General features: G+C 45.9%; 1 protein-coding gene across 5 annotated transcripts in view; it reads right to left on the bottom strand.

Moving 5' to 3' along the window:
* Positions 1–21,234, bottom strand: part of SLC35F4 (solute carrier family 35 member F4) — a 115,722-nt gene that overhangs the window by 2,027 nt on the left and 92,461 nt on the right. For 2 of the 5 annotated variants that reach the window (XM_039712958.1, XM_039712957.1), the window contains 4 exons: positions 17,431–17,728; positions 9,491–9,710; positions 2,563–2,688; positions 870–1,062 (listed from right to left, as the gene is read on the bottom strand). In XM_039712958.1, the coding sequence (XP_039568892.1) occupies positions 870–1,062; positions 2,563–2,688; positions 9,491–9,710; positions 17,431–17,728 (837 nt within the window). Of the gene's footprint in view, positions 1–869; positions 1,063–2,562; positions 2,689–9,490; positions 9,711–9,912; positions 10,604–17,430; positions 17,729–21,234 lie in introns of those variants that run through there. The other 3 variants (XM_039712959.1, XM_039712960.1, XM_039712961.1) reach the window with 3 other exon arrangements.

The following is a 21,234-nucleotide window of genomic DNA, read 5'->3' as shown; positions in this document are numbered from 1 at the left end:
TTTGATCACCCACCACCCAGTCCTGCTGCTGACTGCCCTGCATTAGGTTGGGTTTATACACTTAGTGACAAATTATCCCTAATTTTGGTCCCCTAGGAGCTCACAGGGCAGCTGCAGCTGTGGTTGGAGCAGCTCGAGGTGCTCACAGCAGCTCAGCTGCCAGGCTGGCCACATCTCAGGATGGGATAGGCAATGACATTTTCTTTTGCTTCCATTTAATAAACACGTAGTGAGACAAAAACCTCTTCAATTATGGAATAAAAGAGACTTTACCAAAGGAAAGGATGTTGTTATATGTGGAAATTAAAATGCCCCTGGGCTGAATCCAGCAGATAATTTGCTGGCAATCCTGGCTCAGAAAGAGGGAGCCTTATGTGAGCCCTGCCCAGAGCCTGCAGCAGCCCCAGGAAGGTGCCCCAGCACTGGGGGTGCCCCTGTCAGGGCACAAACATCCCCCAGGATGGGGACATGCAGCCCTTTGAAATGGGATTTACAGCAGTCAAGCTGTGCCAGAGACAGGGGCATTGCTGTGGAACTGTGGTGGGGATGAAAAAATGGGCAATTAGTAGTGCTGCTTCATGTTTACACCCTGCTATTACTGTTAATTATTAATTATTATTAATTATAACTATGCTTATCTATCAATTATTAATTGTATCTCAATTAATAGTAATGTTTCATGAAGTGTAATGAAAAATATGAATCATTTCTAAGGAGCAGCACTTTGCAGTGGGACCAGAATTAATCTGGGAGAGAGCTCTGCTGCTTAAGGGGACAGGGGAAATTGTTTGTGCCCAAGGCCAATTTTATAAAGGGCTGGAGGAGTGAAGACCTAGAAAAATAAATAAATCAATTGTTTTATCACTTACCTAACCAGAGGCCAGCTACTCCACACAGGTAACCCCACGGCACAGCAGAGAAGGGGTACCAGTACTCCACTTTTGTGAAGTAGAGGATGATGGGGGTGATGGAGATGAAGATGAAGTTGAAGAAGCCCAGGGTGGACACGAAATGAGCTGCTTCCCCGAAGTTTGCACTCCCAAGAAACATTTTGAACAAAACCTGGAGAGGAGAGGAGAGTGGAGGGGTTTAGATTCCATGCCTGTCATGAGAGCACTCCCTTCCCTTTGGGAGAGTGCAGCAAAGGCCAGCTTGCCACAGGCCAGCCCTTTTCCTTCACTGGAGTCTTGCAAGGGCATCTTTGGTGGGATTTCAGCCCTTTCCTGGGTTTTAGCTCCATGCCTTTACCACGGGGATGGCTGAGTCTGTGCAACAAAGCTTTACACAAAATGCCACGAGGAGCAAGTGTAGAAAAACCCAGGAAAAACCAAGAGTAAAGCAAGAACTGAAGAACACACCATTCATGCAGTAAGTGTAGAGGATTTGGGCTGAGTGTGGCAACACTGGGGTTTGGGAGGAGGCTCCAGTGACTTCCACAGCATCACCCTGCTGTGAGAGGAAACCAGCCTGGAAGAGCTCACTCTGTGAGAACTTGTCCTCTATCAGCCTCAATTCATGAGCTTTGAGAGACTTTTGAGAGGCCACAACAAATTTGAGTGAGATGAGCAAAGCCTAAAGCTGCAAGAGCAGCTTCTGATCCCACCACAACCCACTCCGAACCTGACACACGCAGCTGAAAACAAACCCAGCCACGCTCAGCCCAAACTGTTCCGTCACCATGATATTTTATGGAAAGTCCTTTGCTAGGTTTTTTCTCCTATTCTACCTGAGAAGACTCAGAAAAGAAATGAAAACAATAACTGTCTGATGGCTGTGGAACGTGGCCTGGACATTGTTTACCAACAAGTGCATCTTTGATTGGTCCATGTAAGATGTTTCTACTTAATGACCAACCATGGTCCAGCTGTGTAGACTCTCTGAGAGTCACAAGCTTTTGTTATTCATTCCTTTGCCTTTCTTTCTAGCTTCTTTTGGATCCTTTCTCTCTATTCGTTTTAGTATAGTTTTAGTATAATAATATAATATAATAATATAATAAATCAAGCTTCTGAAACATGGAGTCGAGATTCTCCTCTCTTCCCTCATCCTGAGACCCTCGAACACAACCATACTGTTCCTGAGACAGAATCCCTGCCTTTCCCAGCCCTCACCTTCCAGAGCAGCCGTTTCTTCCAAGCAGAAGTGTCTCTAATGAGCAGCCTGTGCCAGGCTCACAGCAGGGCTCTGAGCCCAGCCTGTGCCAGGCGGCTGCAGGGCACACCTGGGATGAGTTGTCCTCCCTGGCTCTCCTCCCTGCTGCACATGGAGAGCCCCTTTGAGAAGTGTTGATAAACTCTTGTTGTCACGATTTAAAAACGATCTTAAACTCCTCCTGGCGTGGCAGTGGAGATTTCATTAAAGGCTCATCAAGAAAAGCCATTCTGGGTAATTGGCAGATGACAACTAATTACCCTCACGGCAGATTTCCTGACATTGTCACAACACGAGTGACGCAGGAGTGAGGAGCAGAACACAACATTTATTTCACAGCCATTCTCTTTGTGTCTTTTTAACAGCCAATGTGAATGAATTCAGGAGTGCCAACAAACAGTTGTGACCTACCTTATAGAGTGCAGAGGTGGAGGCTGATCCCACGGCGTAGGCCACCCCGATAATTGAGTCACCCTGGAAACCATCTGCATATGCCATCATTACAATTCCTGTGATTGCCATGATTGCTGCCACTATCTGCACAGACAAAGCAAAGCAGTGTAAAGCTGAGATCATCACTGGGAGGGGCTTCTCACGAGCGTCATTACCCACTTGCTCTGACCTGGAGCTTTCTTGTTTCCCCTTAAGTAGGAAAGATCGTGGGAGAGATGTAAAGCACAATGGAAGTGTGTGCACTGACAGGGATGTGGATCTACAGCACTGCAAATGCTGCTGGGACCTACTGACAGAACATCCATCATTATGGATTTTGTCAGCTAAACATCCACCTTGGAGAGGCAACTGCAAGATCAAGAAATTTTAAGGCATCACGCTCTACTGTACAACAAAACAAATATTTAGCAAAGCCATCAGTTAGACTTGAAATGCAAACATTAGATGGCCAAACAGCCTGGAAATTAGTCCAGGGGAATGAGCCCTGTATTTTGGAATACCAGGATACCACAGGGAGCTCTTCCAGCTGTTTTGGCTGTGCCCTGACAGCTTTTTTGGACAGATGTGATCAAATTTCTTCATGAAGCTTTACATCTGTACTTAGGTTTTTGGCCTCATTTGAAAATTCCAGAGAGAGCATCTAAGGAGCTTCAAAGAAAAAGAGCAGGAATCATTAACTACACCAAATCTGAAATCCTGGGTCTTGATTCCAAGAACCTTAAGGAAGTGGTAAGGAGACCAAAGTGTTTTATTCTTTAAAAAACTCCCCCTCTCCGCCTAATTGCCCTCAGCAGGTAAATGTAGAGTGTGAATTTCAAAGATACTGAATACCCAACTTCCAGTGAGTGTTTCCCAAGCCAGTGTACATCTCCTGAGCCAACACCAGTGTGACACTGGCACTTTGCCTGTTTAAAACCTCACTGAACTTCATCTAGGAAATATTTAGTCCTGGGTAAAACTAAGCTTCAGCCCACAGACTTCAAAGACTTCATCTCGATCCAAACATGTGCCCTGCTGTAAAACAGCCTTTCAGAGCTCACAGTTTTGCCAGGAGTCCCAGAAAATCACTGACACTCATCCCAGGCAGGTGTGAGCCAGACTGAGGCAACAAGCACAAAAAAATCCCACAAAATAACTTCAGCAGAGCAAATCCATGTTTCAAGGGACACACAGGACAGGGACACAAAACTGACTCAGGTGAAGCTGTTCCCACACAGGGGACAATGGGGAACCCAGAATCACCTCCCAGGGCAGGGCCAATCTCTGAAACTCCAGGTAAAAATGTCAGTGCCCCTAAATCCCATAGGCATCCAGGCCAACATCTTCCCAGGAAAACTCATCTCCTGGGTACAGCTTGGAGTCCTTCCCCCTCACCATCAGCCCAGTTTCACCAGTCCTTGAGGCACACAGGGGCCCCCTCACATGGCAGTGGCTGTGCCAAAGCCACAAACCCCACTGCAAGTCTGTGTCCCACCTTACTTCCATGTAAAACACCCCAACTCCAGGATACAGGTCAGCAAAACCTGAGGGTATCACTGATAATCCAAATTCACCATGAAAAGGAGCTGAAATCCAGATCCCCCAGTGCCACGGTGTCTGAGGTTGGAAATAGGGGTATTCTACTGCCAGCTGCCAGAGGTGGGCAGTTATCCTCTGTTCATGGAGCAGTTTTTTCTTTATCTCTCCCACAGCCAATCCTCCCTCCAGGAGATCTCTGCTGTCCATGGCCAGGGAGTGTCCCTGCATGGCTGATCAAATTCCAGCATCCCACGGGGAGATGCTCCACCCAGGGCAGGAGCCAAGCATTCCTACCTGGATACAATCTGAGCCTGGAACAGCACAGCAGCCTTTGCCCCCTGCATTCCCAGGGGAGCAGCTTTCTCCTGCCCTGCATTCCCAGAGGAGCAGCTTTCTCCTGCCCTGCATTCCCAGAGGAGCAGCTTTCTCCTGCCCTGCATTCCCAGAGGAGCAGCTTTCTCCTGCCCTGCATTCCCAGGGGAGCAGCTTTCTGCTGCCCTGCATTCCCAGAGGAAGAGCAGGCCCATATCCAGCAGCCCTGGAGCTCCAGAGGAAAACTCCCCCCTTGTGCAGGATCCCTGCTGCAGCAGAACCACAGCTGGCACTGCAGGAGGGCTGAGCCCCCATGGGATGGGACTGTGCCACCACCCTGACACACAGGGGGACAGGGCATGTTCTGACTCTGACAGTAGTTTTTTTGGGATTTTTGTACAATTATATTTTGAGGGGTTTGGTTTTTGTGTTTTGTTTTGTTTTTTTTTTTCCTAGTAAAGAACTGTTATTCCTGCTCCCATATCTCTGCCTGAGAGCCTTTAAATTTCAAAATCATAATAATTTGGAGGGAGGGGGTTTACATTTTCCATTTCAGGGGAGGCTCCTGCTTTCCTTAAGCAGACACCTGGCTTTTCAAACCAAGACACCTGGGCTGGAGTTCCTCCAGTCTCTCAGTGGTGTCACGACATCTGGGAAGGTTTTAACAAGAGGGCACCAGGAGGTTTCCCCCCTTTCCTCCCCAGGATAACCCATTCCAGCAGTGGGGCCATCCTGGGAGACACCATGGAAATCCCAGCCTGGAAGCAACGCCCAGGGACAGCCAGGACCCCTCAGACATCCACGGCCTCTTCCCTGGGAGTGCAGAACCCTCCTGCCCTGCCTGGACTCACCTCAGGCTGCCCTTCACATCCTGCCCTGCACAGAAATTCAGGATTTCAGCTGTCAGCTGGAGGATTTCCAGCAATGTGTCAGTCTCAGGAGAGTCCAATGCAGTAATGCCCTCCTGCCAAGGGCAAGGATGGAGATTTAACTCTTGGTGCCCTCACTGCTCAGCCCTTTCCTTGTGTCAGTGAAAATGAGTAGATCCATCATTCCCTTTCTTCCTGTCGTGAAAAACTCATTCCCAGTCTGTCTAAACCAAATTCAGAGAGCCAGATCCCTAATTTAATCAATTATTTATAAAGCCAAGCATATTTTTCCCCCCTGAAACAACTAAAATGATGGACACATGTGGAGCATGAACACCTCCTGAGACTAAAAACAGCAAAAACATTATTTAAATTTCATGCTCAAGGCTCCTCCTGCATGTTACACACCAGGGCATCAGCACAGCTGACCTGTGCCTGCCTCAGGTGCTGGCTTTAGAAACCTGAGCTCACATCTGCAGGCTGCTCTGCAAGGTCACTGGGAAGCAAAGGTGGCTGTCAGCTCATTAAACGAGGCTTTTAATTAATGGAAGAGCACAGTAACTTTCTGTTGGAGCCTCCTAGGTAAGGAATGAAATTAGCTTGCCTCTTTTTTTTCTTTTTTCCCTGAAAGAGAGCAAGGCCAACCAACAGTTTATCAGAAACATTTTTTTTTTTTTCCTGTGTGGAACACAGCAGAAAATGGGGTGTAAAGAATCACAGAATGGTTTGGGTTGGAAGGGAATTTAAAACATCCTCCAGTTCCAACCCCCTGCCATGGCAGGGGCACCTTCCACTAGACCAGGTTGCTCCAAGCCCCTCCAACCTGGCACTGAACACCTTCAAGGATGGAGAACAAACCTCTCTCCAGGATGAAGTCAACATTTTTAGGGGAGAAAAATGTCCCCAAACTACTCTGCACCTACCTAAAAAACACTGATTCAACTCCACACATGAAGCCCAACCAAGGGCTTAAACATGCAAACATACAAGCATGTGTCTAAATCCAAGCAGCACAAGCCAGCAGAACTACTCAAATGTCTGGAGTCTTTGAAATATTTGTGCTTGCTTTGAGCCAAAGCTGTCTGGACTTCCCAAGGTGTAACATGGATGTGTTATTAACTTGAGAGAGAGATGTTCACAAGTGTCCAAGCAAAGGCCAGGGTGCAGGCAGGGATGGTTCTGGGTGTCCTTGCCCAGGGCAGGAGGTATTTCAAGGTACCTGAGCTCTACCTGCACCACTTTATAGTAAATAGAACCAGAGAATTGTTAAGGTTGGAGAAGACCTCACTGAGTCCAACCCTTCTCCTAACACTGCCAGATCCACACTCAACAATGTCCCAAAGCACCACAGCTACACATTTCCTGAGCACTTCCAGGAATGGTGACTCCCCCACTCCCCTGAGAGCCTGTTCACCACCTGACCACCCTTTCTGTGAAGAAATCTCTCCTAATACCCAACCTAAACCTCCCCTGGTGCTTTTCTCTCTCAGGTGGGTGCTACAGCTTCACCACTGATGGCACGAGGCTCTCCCTGCAGAGCACACACTCTGGTGCCTCAAACACAGCCACAGCAGCTGAAACTTTGCGTGCAGCCTTTTGCAGGGCCCCCACAGGTGGGACTGTGCCATTCCACAGGATGGCCAGCAAGACAGGTTTGTCTTTGGATGTGGCATCCAAAAATCCAGCCCTGCAACCTGGCTGGCAGCTGCTTTCAGGCGTGCAGGAATCCAGGTGCCAGGGGATCACAGGGACATCAGGCACGTCCAACATACCCGTGGGCATCCATGGCCAGTTTGGGGACTGCTGCAGCCACACTGGGCAGACAGGGAGCTGGGAATGTGCTGCAGAGCCACTGCTGTCCCAAGCACTTGGAACACAAACCCTGTGAGGAACCACTGAGGGAGCTGGGGAAAAGGAGACTCAGGGGTGCCCTCCTCACTCTGCACAGCTCCTGAAAGGTGCCTGTGCTCAGCTGGGGCTGGGCTCTTTCTCCAGGCAGCACTGACACAACCAGAGCACACAGCCTCCAGCTGTGCCAAGGGAAATACAGGTTGGATATCAGGAAAAAGCTTTTTCCAGAAAGGGTGATAAAGTTCTGGAATGGCTGCCCAGGGAGGTGGTGCAGTCACCATCCCTGGTGTGTTTAGCAAAGCCTGGATGTGGCACTGAGGGCCAGGGTTGCGTTGAGGTGCTGGGGCTGGGTTGGACTTGATGATCCTGAAGGTCTCTTCCAACCCAGTGATTCTGTGATTCTGTGAATTCTGTGAATCCCCACCTCGATGCCACCTGGATGTGCCCGACAGCCCCCGAGCTCTGGGGCTGAGTTGAGCTCCTTGGAAAAGCTGGCTGAGCTCCTGGGTGCAGAGTTTTTCCACAAAAACATGGCTCAGGGTATAGGATTAGACCTTCATTTCTTTTCATGTCCTCAGTGTCCAAATAACCCAATTCCTGCTGCTCTCCGAGGGGCTGCGGGCGAGAGCAGCTGAGGCATTCAGGCACAAAAAGCTGGCTCTGTGCTGCTCTGTTGTACTTTAGCTCTCAAACACTCTCCTGCATGGTTATTAACATAATTAAGTGTTATTCTATCAGGAGAGCTGCTGGAAAACACTGTGAATTACCTCTCCAGCACTGGGCATCCAGGCTCTGCCAGTGAGCAGCGAAATCCAGTTTATGTGCAGGATTTGCTGCTCACTTTTCCCTACAGGTTTTTCCTATGTGAACCCCATGGTGTTTACAGAATTCATACTAATGCATATTCATGGCAACCTTTTTTAGTCAGTGAAAAATAAATAATAACTGAAAACAGCTTTTATTTCTAGGTTTCTTTAACAGAGCAGGCTAGAACAAGAGCTATGCTTGCTCTGCCAAAAAGATGCTGCTTTGAGATGAAAATTAGCTTAAAGGGTACAAAATGTTCAATTTCTTCAGATGATCAAGGGGCAGAGGGGATTAGTTATTTTTCCTGTTATTTCTGTAGAGAACTGAGGGGTTTACACCCTGTTTATTCTCTGAGTCAGTCAGTGGGCTGAGGGTGGGTAACATTCACCTGATCTTTCTGTATTTTCAGCTGGGTAGGAAATAGATATCCAAGTGTCTGGATTTACCTTCAAGCACTGGCTCACCTCCTCAGCCTGGCAAGCACAGTGCTCTGCTCAGTGTCCTGGTGGCTGCTCCAAAAGCCAGATGAGATACCTGTACAACAGGATGTCTTTCATTTCAGAACCTTTCTACCACACTATTAATTAAAAAAAAAAAAAGGGGGAAAAAAAAAAAGGAAAAAACTGTGCCCATTTTCAAAAACCAAACTGACTTGGATGAGTGTCCTGATCCACCATGCTTTCCATGGAACTTAAATCAAGCTGTTCTGGTCCCTTCTGGTCACAGCCACCACACCTGGCCCCAGCCAGTGCCTAATGAAGTTCAAGGTTTTCAGTAATTAAGTCAGGACTGTGCCCAACACGACCTTGAGTCATTTCAGAGGGGAATCTGCATCAATGAACTAGCAGAAATTCTCACTACTCCTCATCCAAGGTGTGAAGCCAAGAGTTTAAACTGCTGCATGTTGGGAGATGTGTGCATGGAAAATTACACAAAAAGTTTGCTTTCCCCAGATCCAGGGGCACAACATTTTGTTCAAGCTCTGTTTTAGATTTTTGCAGGGTCCATTTTACTGCCAGTGAGTCCTTAAACACTTCAGTGCAAAATTCATCTCCACACAATAGAGCTGTGTTAATTTTAAAGCAATTTTGACACACGCACATGTAAATGTGTGTGTGAAAAGTGACAGGGAAGCACATGGAATATACATCACACATTGCAAACACCTGTCTATGCAAGCAAGGAATAAAACTGCTTTGGTTAGAACCTAAGCATTCATCACTAAGTTTAAAATAAAATTAACCAAACTTCAGCACAATAAGCCAAGACAGAATAGGTTTCTATGAAACTGGAAGTTCTTCTATTGTAATTAATCAAGTTATTGGCTGTAATGGCTCCTTGGAATTCCCACACGGAATTCCCTCTGAAGTTCTGAGGTCTCTAACTGATCCTGAGGCTGCATCATAAAACTCAATGAGAAAGGTTTCCATGGTGTCCCAGTGCAGCAGTGCTGTGGCAGCACCATGGCTGATGGGTTAAAGTGCAATTATGAGAACATGAGAGAGTGGAAAAGGAGGCACGTTCATTACCCTTGCTCCCATGAACCTGTCTTTGAGCACAATCCAAGAAAGCAAGAAGACAAAAGCTTTGTTACAACAGAACAGGGCAGAGACGTCTGTGGCTGTGAGCTTCTTTAAAGCCAGTAAATACAGGTAGTTAGTCAAAGTCCACAGAATAGAAAAGGGAGCAGTCCTTTTAAGAAAGAGTTTCAGCGTCAGACCATCTTCACCAAAAATCCGACTGCATTCCCTATGGAAAGAAAAGAGTTTCAGTCTCAGCCAGGGTTTTCCTCAGCATTCACTCCAGCACAACAAACATTCACTAGGCTTTTATCCTGCTTTTCCTAACTACTCCACACGCCCAAGAGAATCCATTATTTAATTCACATAGGGAAAACAACACACAATCTTCTTAAAGCAGCAATTTCGCAAGAAGAAAAGACGTAACTTACCTGGAATAATCACACTCTGTGCAACAATAATCCCAGGGACTCACACACAGAAATGAAGGTTATCTATAATGTTCTGACAGCTCCCAGACTCTGCCTTCAAGGCCATGAGCACAGGGATTAGAATCACCATTTTTTCTCTGCAGCTTGCCAATTTTCTTCTTTTTTTTTCACATGGCTAGAAGCCCTGTATTCGCTCCTGCTGAAATATATTTTTATGTATGGCCAAGGAAGCTTTAAGAATTGCCTACAGATACTTAAAAAGACTGCCAGACACAGCGTGGTGGGGAAGGGAGCCACCAGGCAGTGGGAGTGAGCCAGGCAAACAGGAGTGTGCGAGAAAGAAGGGAAAGGGAGGGGAAGGTATTTAACAGCTTCATTTTATTGTACAGTGAAAAAAAAAGCTGTGTTTTCTAGGAGACATCTCCTTGAGAATTAAATTGCAAACAAAACCCCCAGATTCCCAAACACTGTGTCCCACACAGCTCAAGTGAGCTGTTTTCTCCTTGGGATTTCAGGAATCTCTGCCGTTCCCAGACTGGGAAGGATGTTTTTTAGCAACTCCACTGTCTGCACTCTTGGTTGAAGGCATTCCTGAAGATATTCCCAGTGTGCTTCACTTCTTGGCATGGCAGGCACCCTGGCACTGCTTAAAACACAGGAGGTCCCACAAGTGACCCCAAAAAGCAGTGGGATGAACCAAGGCACCCTCAACCTGCAGCACATCCTTCCAAGGAAAGGAAGAAAGGGACATGGAGGGAATAATCCAAATGCCCTGAGGCTCCAAAGTGCTCACAGCCAAACGTGGCTGTGCTTGGAAGATTGCTAAAACACTCATTATGCAGAACTAATTAGCAACTTCAAAGATTGAGCTGCAATGTGATGTCAAAAATGTTTGTTATTTGGGGGTGGTGGGGGTGGTCTGATAATTATCCTGATTTGGAAGACAAAAGTGTTTTCAGGGGCCCTTAATAATTTTTACTAATTCTTGGGAATTTTGCTGTTAAAGACACTGCAGGTTTTTTCCTCTTAAGATTGAAAACCATCATGCTCATTTTGAGGAAACCAGAATAATAACATCTCTGCAATAACTGAGATCAGCTACATCTTAACTTAAATGGTTTTATGATTCAGCTTAATAACCCCTCATTTCTTGATGCCACTAAGACAGCCTGGTGTACAAAGCAGTCATTTCTGAAAAAAATAAATTCCATTCTCAAATTCTGTGTACTCAGGCTGGTGGAACTGCCAATTATCTCCTTCACTCTAGCTGACCTAAACACTCTCAGGAGTCCTGTTCACCAAAGATCAGGATAAAAATGTTTAAAATACAAAAAAGAACAGCTACTGGTGTGCATCATTTATCTGAGATGAAAAGCAGACACCCAGTGAAGCAAATAAATGAATGCCCAACTTTGCAGGCTTTTGTTAAGTCTGATTTTAAGAGGAGTTAGAGGTGACAAGTTTCCCTGTGTGACAAGGGACTCACTGGCAGCACTTCAGTGTTCCTTAACATGCAGATAAAGCAGTTCACCTTTATTTTATATCTATCTATCTATCTATCTATATGTAAAATCAATATTTTATAAATATATAATCTATAAAATACATTATATATTGTGATATATTATATATTAATATATTATATTACTATATTATATTTTATTATACTATATATTATAATATAATTATTATATATGTATGAATATATATATTTTAATAGTGATATAGCAGTTTACCATTAAAAAATGCTTCCCCTTGAGACTTAGGTGGGTGCAGAGGGTGATTCTGGGCTCAGACCACATCTCACCTCAAGACAGGTGGGTGCACTGTGGCTGTGTCCCCATTCCATGACACCACAGCCAGGGTGCTCCATGTCCTGGCACCAACAGACCTGCACTGTGAGCTCCACACCTGCGTGTGGGAACTCTGCCATCACTTCTGGGGCACAACTGCATCATTTCAAGTCCAAGCTGCCCCAGAAGCTGTCAGGATCTTAGAGGAAAGAAACAAGGCAGAAAGGTGCCTGGGCTGCCTCCAGAAATGCAGGGCACAGCTGGACCCAGATGCCAGAAGGGGCCAGGTTTTGCTGTCCTGCAGATCCCTGGGATGTCTGCACACAGACAAACCCGGAGCAGAGTCAGGAGCATGGATCCAAGTGCCCTGAGAGTGTGAATCCTCGGAGGCTCAGTGGTTATCCCACCATTCTGGGTCAGTGGTTTGGGAGAGGCAGGTGTGGCTGCCCCAGCAATGTCACCTGTCTCTGAGCTCACACAAGCAGTGGGGGGGATGAGCAGAGATGCACAGCCAGGAAAAGAATCTGGGAATGCTTCCCTGGCCCCAGGCAATGGGCTGTTTAAGCAGGTGGAAGGATCTCCTTCACACACAGCAGTGACCAGACGAAACAGGGGCTGGAGCTTCCTCAACTCCCAGTGAAGAAAATACAGCAAAGTCTCTGACAGGGTCGGGCTGAGTGAGGCAGAGACTTGATGAATTCACCCCTGTGCCTAGGAGAGCTCCATGAATAATGCTCAGTCAGTGAGGAGATGGGGAGAGTACTTTATTTTCCCAGTCAGATTGCCTGAGGCTTTGTGAGGGCTGGTGGCTCAGTGGTTAACTCAGCCTCCTTGACATGCAACTCAAATTAAACTTGCAGGAGTCTTCAGACATGACAGTGATTAAAACCTTGGGCTCAGGAGAGGGGGCTGCTGGAACCCTCCCCACACAGACAATGCTGCAGGCTGCTGCCTTAGAGGCACAGACACATCCAGGGACAGCTGACCCTGGAACTACGACACAAACTATTTCCAACTGCACAAGAAGTCTATTTAAAACCTGCCCTCTAACACAAATAACTCTTTTTACTTGCAGGTAGTCCTCAGCTCTGGGCAGGGTGCCATGCTCTCAGGAATTACAGCACCTCAGGCAGTCGTGCAGCTTTGACTCTGGCACCCACTAAATAGCTTGTGTGCCCTTTCAGATATTCTGATGCCAGGCCCTGCACAGGGATGGGTTTGTTCCCTCCTCTGGAGTGAAATCCAGCAGCTGGTTTTAAGCAGCTGACAGAAAAAAAACAAACCAGCAAACAGGCAGAGACCTGGGGCACAGGAACACAGGGAATGCAATGACATCACCTGGATTAGAACTTGGCACGGCCACAGTGACATTAGGGCAGCAAATGACACAGCAGCACCTTCTGGGAGCACAAATTCACTGCTTCTGCCTAAATGATGGCATCTGCAGCAATAAAATATCTCCCAGCTCCACTGTAGGGGTGTCCTGGACTGCCAAGGAAATTGTACTCTATTTGCCATCTGGATGGCAGTTTTCTTCTGTTCAGTGGGCAGTTTTCCTTATCTCTTCCACACCCACTCCTCCCTCTGGAGGGACACCTGCTGATAACAGGCTATGGAATGTCCCTGCATGGCTGATAAGAACCACAGCATCCACTGGGAGATGTGAGCCCAGAGGGAAGAGCCAAGCATTCCTACCTGGATAGAATCTGAGATCCTGGGACAGCAAGACAGCTTCTCCACTGGACTTCCCAGAGGAGCAACTGCCTCTTCTTCCACTGGATCTTCAGAGGAAGACTCCACCCTTTTACAGGATCCCTGCTCCAGCAGAACCACACCTGGCACTCCAGGAGGGCTGCAGCCACATTTCCAACTGGATTGCTACCACCACCCTGACCAACAGGGTGTCAGGTTGTGCTCTGACTCAGTCAGTGTTGTTTTAGTTTACTGCATTGTTTATCCTTTTATTTTCTTCTCTAATAAAGAACTGTTATTTTCTGCTCCCATATTTTTGCTTGACAGCCCCTTAATTTCAAATTTATAGCAATTTGGAGGTGGGGAGATTTACATTTTCCATTTCAGGGGAGGCTCCTGCCTTCCTTAGCAGACACCTGTCTTTCCAAACCAAGGCAAGGGGGCAGGCACCAAAGTGAGTGAGGCTGAGCACGCTGGTGAGTCGTGTCCCCTGCACTGGCTGAATCTGAGCTGGCAGGAAGGGCCTGAGCAGCTCAGTGTGTCTGCTGGAGAGCTGCAGCAAAAGGAAAGGGATCCTGCAGTGCCTGGCTCAGGAGCAGCACCAAGGGAGGCTGTGTCCCACAGGAAGGGTCCATGGGAAGGCCAGCTCCGTGCTGATGGTGCTCCTGATGTTTTCCCTGAAAATCCTCTGCAGAGCAGGTCTAGGTTTGCTGTTCCACGGGTGGCTGAGGGAGCTGGACTGAGCTACTGCTGCCACAGCTCCGTGCTGATGGTGCTCCTGATGTTTTCCCTGAAAATCCTCTGCAGAGCAGGTCTGCTGTTCCACGGGTGGCTGGACTGAGCTACTGCTGCCAGAGAGGGACAGGACTGTGGGTGAGAAACCTGCAGTGACAGGTTTCGTACACAAATACCAACTCATGGCTCAGTCTGCACTTCAGGTGATGCTCCCTTCTCCTTATCCAAGGAGTCCAACCCTTCCCACTGTGTTTTGTTCACATTAAACCTGCACCTACCAATGCTTCCCCTGGCCAGTGCCCCAGGCTGGGAAGAGCTGCAGCTCCAATCTCAGCTCTCACACCGTGGGTGGATCCTGGCAGGAAGCTGCTCAGTGTCACAGTGCTTGTCCTTGAGAAGCCAAGGTGCCAGATGGGGAGGCAAAATGTACTGACATTGAAAATCTCACCTACCTTTCCACACCACAACTGCATCAGGCTCCAAAGTCGAGTCTGTGCAGTGTCTTCTGCTGTGGTAAATGCTGGCAGGGTTAGATTTCCTATTTCTGAGCTTCCTGAACTTCAGATCATCTCATCCAGCACTAATGCAAGGAGTCTCAAGCTCTTTATGAGGGACATAAAGCTTTTATTTACAATACTGAGGGGACACCAAGAGCTGTCTTCTGCCTCAAGACAACCAAGACACTGCAACTAAATGCAGCAGTGAGTACATAACTATGAGTTATTTTCTCAGACCACAAGATTGAATCTCTAAGGTAAAGAAACACACAATTTATAATCTCAAATGTTATAATACTAAAATGCTAGAGTGGTTTGGGGTGGAAGAGACCTTAAAGCCAATTCAGTTCCAACCCCTGCCATAGGCTGGGACACCTTCCACTATCCCAGGTTGCTCCAAGCTCCATCCAGCCTGGCCTGGAACACTTCAGGGATCCAAGGGCAGTCACAGCTTCTGTGGGCACCCTGTGCCAGGGCTCACAACCTCACAGTCAAGAATTTATTTCCAATATTTAATTTCAACCTTCCCTCTCTCAGTCTGAAACCATTCCCCTTCCCTGTCCTTGTCAAAAATCCATCTCTCTTGCAGCTCCTTTAGGTGCTGAGCAGCCTAAACTTTCCAGAAAGCCAATCTAAAGTTGAGGATTGAGACTCCTGTCATTTCAAGCGGGATTTATTAAAGGAGCAGTGGCTCTCTGCAGTTTTGCCAGCCTGGGGCAGCACTCTGCAAGTCACTTCCAGGATCACTGATCTCTGCCAAGATGTCACAGATATTGTTTGTTCAGATCCACTGGGAATATCTGCTGGACAAAAGGCCTGATTGTCTTTAAAGCTCCTGGAGAGTAAGTACATCTTCCAGAAACATAAAGATAAATCACCTCTGGTCTCTGAGGAAAGCCTGGAACTGCTGCAAATGGCTTTATTGACAAGAATTAGCTACTGCACAGGAATAAAACAGGCAAATGAAGCAGCAAGAAATCTTACCAAATGTAATAAAAAGCCTCATAACAGGAGCAATATCAAGAATGCAAATCAAGAAAATACACAAACAATGAATACAGGTTTGAAAACAGCCCTGTTCTGGGGAAGAGGCTGGTGAAACGACCTCCAAAGATCCTTTACAAATTCAATCTGTCTACAAGTTAAACCTACAGATTTTCAATCCTTTAAGTCACCAGAAAATGGAGAGCTCATCCTGAGGAGATGCCCATCCCTATCCAATCTGTAAGAGTTTGGATACTCAAGTTGTAACACAGCACTGACCAAGTAGGTGCTCCCCCTGATCAAATCATTATTTACCAGCAGTTACTTCCTCTTTGGGATGTGAGTTCCTGACGTATCTGGAATAAGAAATACTCTGGGAAGATTCCCACCACCTCTACCACTATTCCTGAGTCCACACATTCACTATTCCTGACCCACTGCAGAAATTCCTGTGGCATTTAAGAGAGCATCCTCAACTTTAAAATCTCAATTCTTAACAGCTGGGGAAATATAAAAATTATTTAAGCACAGGAATTTTTAATGCATTGCTCCAAAATGTTGCTCTGATAGAGATATAATCAATGAACCAACTGCAGAGGATTTATCTGCAGGATTTCTTCTCACCTTCCTTATCTGCAGTGCAATTGTTATTACTTCACCCCACATGCAGAAGCCAAGCTGACACTGTTCACGTTCTCACAAACACTCCAGCAGAAATCTGAATGAAGCATCATTAACAGACAAAGCACCAGGGTTTGCAGAGAAGCACTTAATTAAGTGCAACTGTTCAATTTCAGTCACACTGATTTGACAGAAATGATAATTTAAGGCCAAATTACATCCCAGATCCTGGCAAAAAGGAGCTGAGGGAAGAGTTTGGCCCTGCTGCATTCCAGCCAGCCAGGCACAAATGGGATTCCCTGTGTGCTTAGGGATAGCAGGAGCCAGGGATGGGCCCCACGCTGGGTAATTCCTTCTGGAACAGACAATTCTGCTGGAGTCAGGCAGGTTCTTTTCCAAGCAAGCCTGCACTGGAACAACAGAATTGGATCCCAGCCCAGAATGACCCTGTGAGTCTCTTCCCTCCCTGGGCAAGGTGTGGTGTCTCTTGGTGAGCTGAGTTTTGTCCTGTCCATTCAAGCAGCTCCCATGTCACTGTCAGATCAGTGGAATAACAAAGGTGGAGGAGGAACTGTGAAATCAATTGTCACAGAATGTGAGGTACTTCCAAGCCCTGCAGGAACTGGCTAAGGTGAAGCTAAGCTGCAGCACTGGTGGTTGGACTGGATGATTTCTTTGGGTTCCCCCTTAACTTTGTATTTCTCTGGTTTCTCAGGGGCTACTGAAAAAGGATTTATACATTTCCAGCAGGAGGAAAGGGCAGTTTGCATCCTGCTGTACTTGCTCAGCACTGAGAGCAAGCCATGGTCTTCCATATAGAAAGCACCACCTCAGTTCTGAGCATCTTTCTTCTAGGAGCTGGGTTGGTTGTACCCAACACTTCTATCATTAATGGACCAGGACAGATTCACCTGATCCAGGCAAGAACACAAAATATAGAGATATCAGACAACATAGCAGCAAGATTATAAGCAGATTATTGACCTTTTCAACTCATTAGAAAAGCCCTTTAACAATCAAGTTCCCGTTTATTCAGCACACATCACTCATCTGTCAGCCTCCTGTGAGCTATTTATGAATGAGGTTTTCTGCAGCATGACCTTTATTCTGACACCAGGGGTGGAACTGAACCCAGCAGTGATCTCAGCTCTCAGGAATTAGGGTTTTTAAAGGGGCACTGCCACAATAAAGCCTACCTGAATTTTTTGATTGGAGACTGCTTTTCCTGTGCAGTTGCAAGGTGCCCGGAATAATAAATGGGAAAAATCATAATGTTCCAGTTTGTTGAGAACCAAGTCATGAAAAAGGGACAGTCAAAGGTCTCAAAAGTGATTTTGACAAACTGCGTGGTCCCAACCCAGGAGGAAGAGACGGACAAAATGATCAGGAATCTCCAGATTAGCTTGAGAAACGTGGATGTGCAAGACTGGCATCGTGTCTGTCCTTCAGCTTCTTGGCTGCTGCTCTCTGTGTGCGTTTGTGTTCCTTCTTCTCCTGAAAGAGAAAAAAAAGGGAAGAATAGAAAAAGAGTTGTACATGTAATGACTGCATTCAAAACAATTCTTGGCAAAACCTCCCATTCTGGTCCAAGTCACAAATCATCTCTTGCCTTCTCCCTATAAGACCTCTATGTCCCATAAATACTGGAATCCTGCAAAAAAGTATTTAATAATACCATCTCTGTCATTTCAAGGAGGCAGGAACAAACACAAACACAACACTGAGGGCTGAGGTAACAGCATTACAAATAAGCTGTTGTCACTATTTGCTTTATCAGCCCTTCAATCTCTCTGCCAGCAAATGTCCAGAATAAAAATACATCCCTTGGAACCAAGAATGTTACAGAGGCAATCACTGTGCATGTGTGCAACAGAAGAGCTCTCTGAGCCTGCAGGTCTGGAGACAGCACCAAGTTCTTATGTCTCAACGCTTTAATTCCACAATCACTTCTATTTACAAGCTGGGATGGGGAGGAAGGAGATAGTTTGGTTTTATGTACCCAAGCAGAAAAAGGCTTTTTGCAGTCAGGTTGGTGTACTTACGTTTCTGGAGTTAACAAAGGAAACTGGACAGAAGTGAAGCTTGGCATGCCCAGAAATAAACCTCTGCACATCAACAAGGAGCAACAGGAGAGCTGGCATTTCCCATTCCAGCACAGTGGTTTTCAGACCTAAGTGCACATTTCCCAACACAGGTGGGGAGAATTTATCCTCACTGACTGGTGACTTGCTCTCCAGTCAGATCCCCAGAGATGCAACCCATGATCCCTGCTTTGCTTTCCTAGATCCCTGCTGAAAACAAGGAGCACTAACACTGCTGGTCCTGGGAGCTCACTGGGCAGCACTGAGCTCCAGCCATTCACCCTGGCTGAGCACATGTCCTGGACTGCCAAGGAAATTGTACTCTATTTGCCATCTTTATGGCAGTTTTCTTCTGTTCAGTGGGCAGTTTTCCTTATCTCTTCCACACCCACTCCTCCCTCTGGAGGGACACCTGCTGATAACAGGCTATGGAATGTCCCTGCATGGCTGATAAGAACCACAGCATCCACTGGGAGATGTGAGCCCAGAGGGAGGAGCCAAGCATTCCTACCTGGATAGAATCTGAGATCCTGGGACAGCAAGACAGCTTCTCCACTGGATTTCCCAGAGGAGCAACTGCCTCTTCTTCCACTGGACCTTCAGAGGAAGACTCCACCCTTCTACAGGATCCCTGCTCCAGCAAATCACACTTGACACTCCAGGAGGGCTGCAGCCACAATTCCAATTGGATTGCTACCACCACCCTGACCAACAGGGTGTCAGGTTGTGTTCTGACTCTGTCAGTGTTATTTTGGGTTACTGCTTTGTTTATTTTATCTTTTTACTTTTTTCCCTATTAAAGAACTGTTATTTCCTGCTCCCATATTTTTGCCTGAGAGCCCCTTAATTTAATATTTATAACAATTCAGAGGGAGGGTTTTACATTTTCCATTTCAGGGGAGGCTCCTGCCTTCCTTAGCAGACACCTGTCTTTCCAAACCAAAACACCACCTCACACCAGTTTGGTAAATGAAACAGGAAAACCTTATAAAAATCATGATCTGAAGCTATTCAGCCACATTAATACATGATGTGATGTAGAGAAAAACCAATATGATTTTGAAAGAATTTCTAGATGCACTGAGTGAGAGCATACACTGTCCCATAGCCAACTTTTATGTGACAGAGGTATCCTTTCACAGTCAGATATAATTTCCTTTTATATTATTGCTTTTGCTAGATTAACCATAAAGAAATGTCAAACTGGGGTTCCAAGCTATTACTGTAAACCAACATTACACATAAAAAAAGATTTATCACAGCATTTGGAATCAAGAATTTTCCTAATTAGGACATGGAGCTTTTTGCAGTTGTAATTGTGTGATGTGGTTTTTTTCTAAAAATAATCTGTATTCAGTGGCTCCATTGTTTAGTGGTGAATCAAGAATTTAAATAAAATTACAGGTTTATTAAAAACATGCAGAGGATAATCAGCCACGGGTCTGAAAAGGCAAGCATCCTTTTAGCATTCTCCTTGGCTGCTGAGAGAAAGTAGATATTTTTATGGTACTAATAATGACTGACATCTATTGAAAGATAAATTACAGTTTATTTGCAAGTTAGAATGGCTTAAAAAGAATATATTATAGTAGCATCAACTTGCAGGTCTTCCTGCCAAGTAAAACTACCATGCAATTAGTCCTTTTTTAGCTACCACTTAAAATAATCACACAATGATAGAAGAATAAAGCACTTTTAGCCATGCTTTCTTTTTCAATTACACAATAATGATGCAATTGGTGTCATTATGCACGACACCACCATCAGCATTTGATTTGGATGTTACAGTCCCAGGTCTGAATGTCAGGGAAAGGCAGAGAAACACACACTTGTTGCAAGACCTACCTTGGGTTTAAAGACCTGTGTAAGTTTTAGCCTGAATAAATGCACAGTGCGGAGTTGCTGTGAGTTTTTAATCAGTGGGATTCATCCCGTGTGATGTAGTTAGCAAATAAATGTGTATTCAAGATGAACATGTTGTCTGGGGCCCCTTTATATTTAATGATAATGGAAAGGCATGGTGAGAGGGGAGCTGATTCCACCCTCATATATCTACATCTATCTACATCTAAGCTCACTGGAGGCACTTAACTCTAGACCAGACATTTGCAATTAATTTAAGTGAAATCGTGATTGATCCCCATGACAGAGTAGCTTGCCAGCTGCTTTCAAAATCCATGGGATGTGCACACCTAATTCCTGGCCAAAGAATCAAAAGGGCAAGATAAGAAATAGATTTAAAAATAATGACAGGGAGCGAGCCACCTATTAAAGAGGTTTAGGGATTTCCAAGTCATGGAGCAAGCACTTGTGCTTAGACACCAAATGATAATGAGGAGAAAACAAACTGATCAGCCAAAGTGGCTGGGAGACAGTATTTTACAACTGGCAAGGTAGCAGAAATCCTTGGGGTCTGCATTTGGATGGGACTGGAACAAACCAAGAGAATTATCCTGGGAAGAGCACAGGAACAAGGCTGAAAGCACAGGTAAGAGTGCAGATCACACTGCAGGTGACACAGAGAGATGGCACTGGCCAATGGAAAACTGTGTGGAAAGCAGAGGACAAAAAGCCCTGCATGGTCCTTTTGTCCACAGTGCAGTTCTTACTGACAAAATGGTTACAGAAGAGCCTTTTGCTCTTCAGGAGTGAGATGAGGAAAATCAAAATCTACAAATTTTCATTGGAACTCTTGGCTATTTTGCAACTAGACCCTAGAAAATTATATTTTTTGTATTTGTTTACCTATTGGTCAGTCCTAGTAAGACTTCTCTGATGAAGATGGAAAGATCAGTATCAAAAGGGAAATTAATGAATCCAAAGTAAGTGTTTAGAAGAGTATGATGTCCAGACACTACTCAAGTGGCCTAGAGCTCTTGGAGAAGATGGATTCTGATTTTGGACGTTCCTTAGTGTCAC

Source organism: Passer montanus, unplaced genomic scaffold, assembly GCF_014805655.1.
Source record: "Passer montanus isolate IOZ18808 unplaced genomic scaffold, ASM1480565v1 scaffold27, whole genome shotgun sequence".
In the NCBI taxonomy this organism is placed as follows: domain Eukaryota; kingdom Metazoa; phylum Chordata; class Aves; order Passeriformes; family Passeridae; genus Passer; species Passer montanus.
Note: the sequence above shows the minus strand (reverse complement) of the source record. Positions and strands in the feature narration are given on the sequence as shown.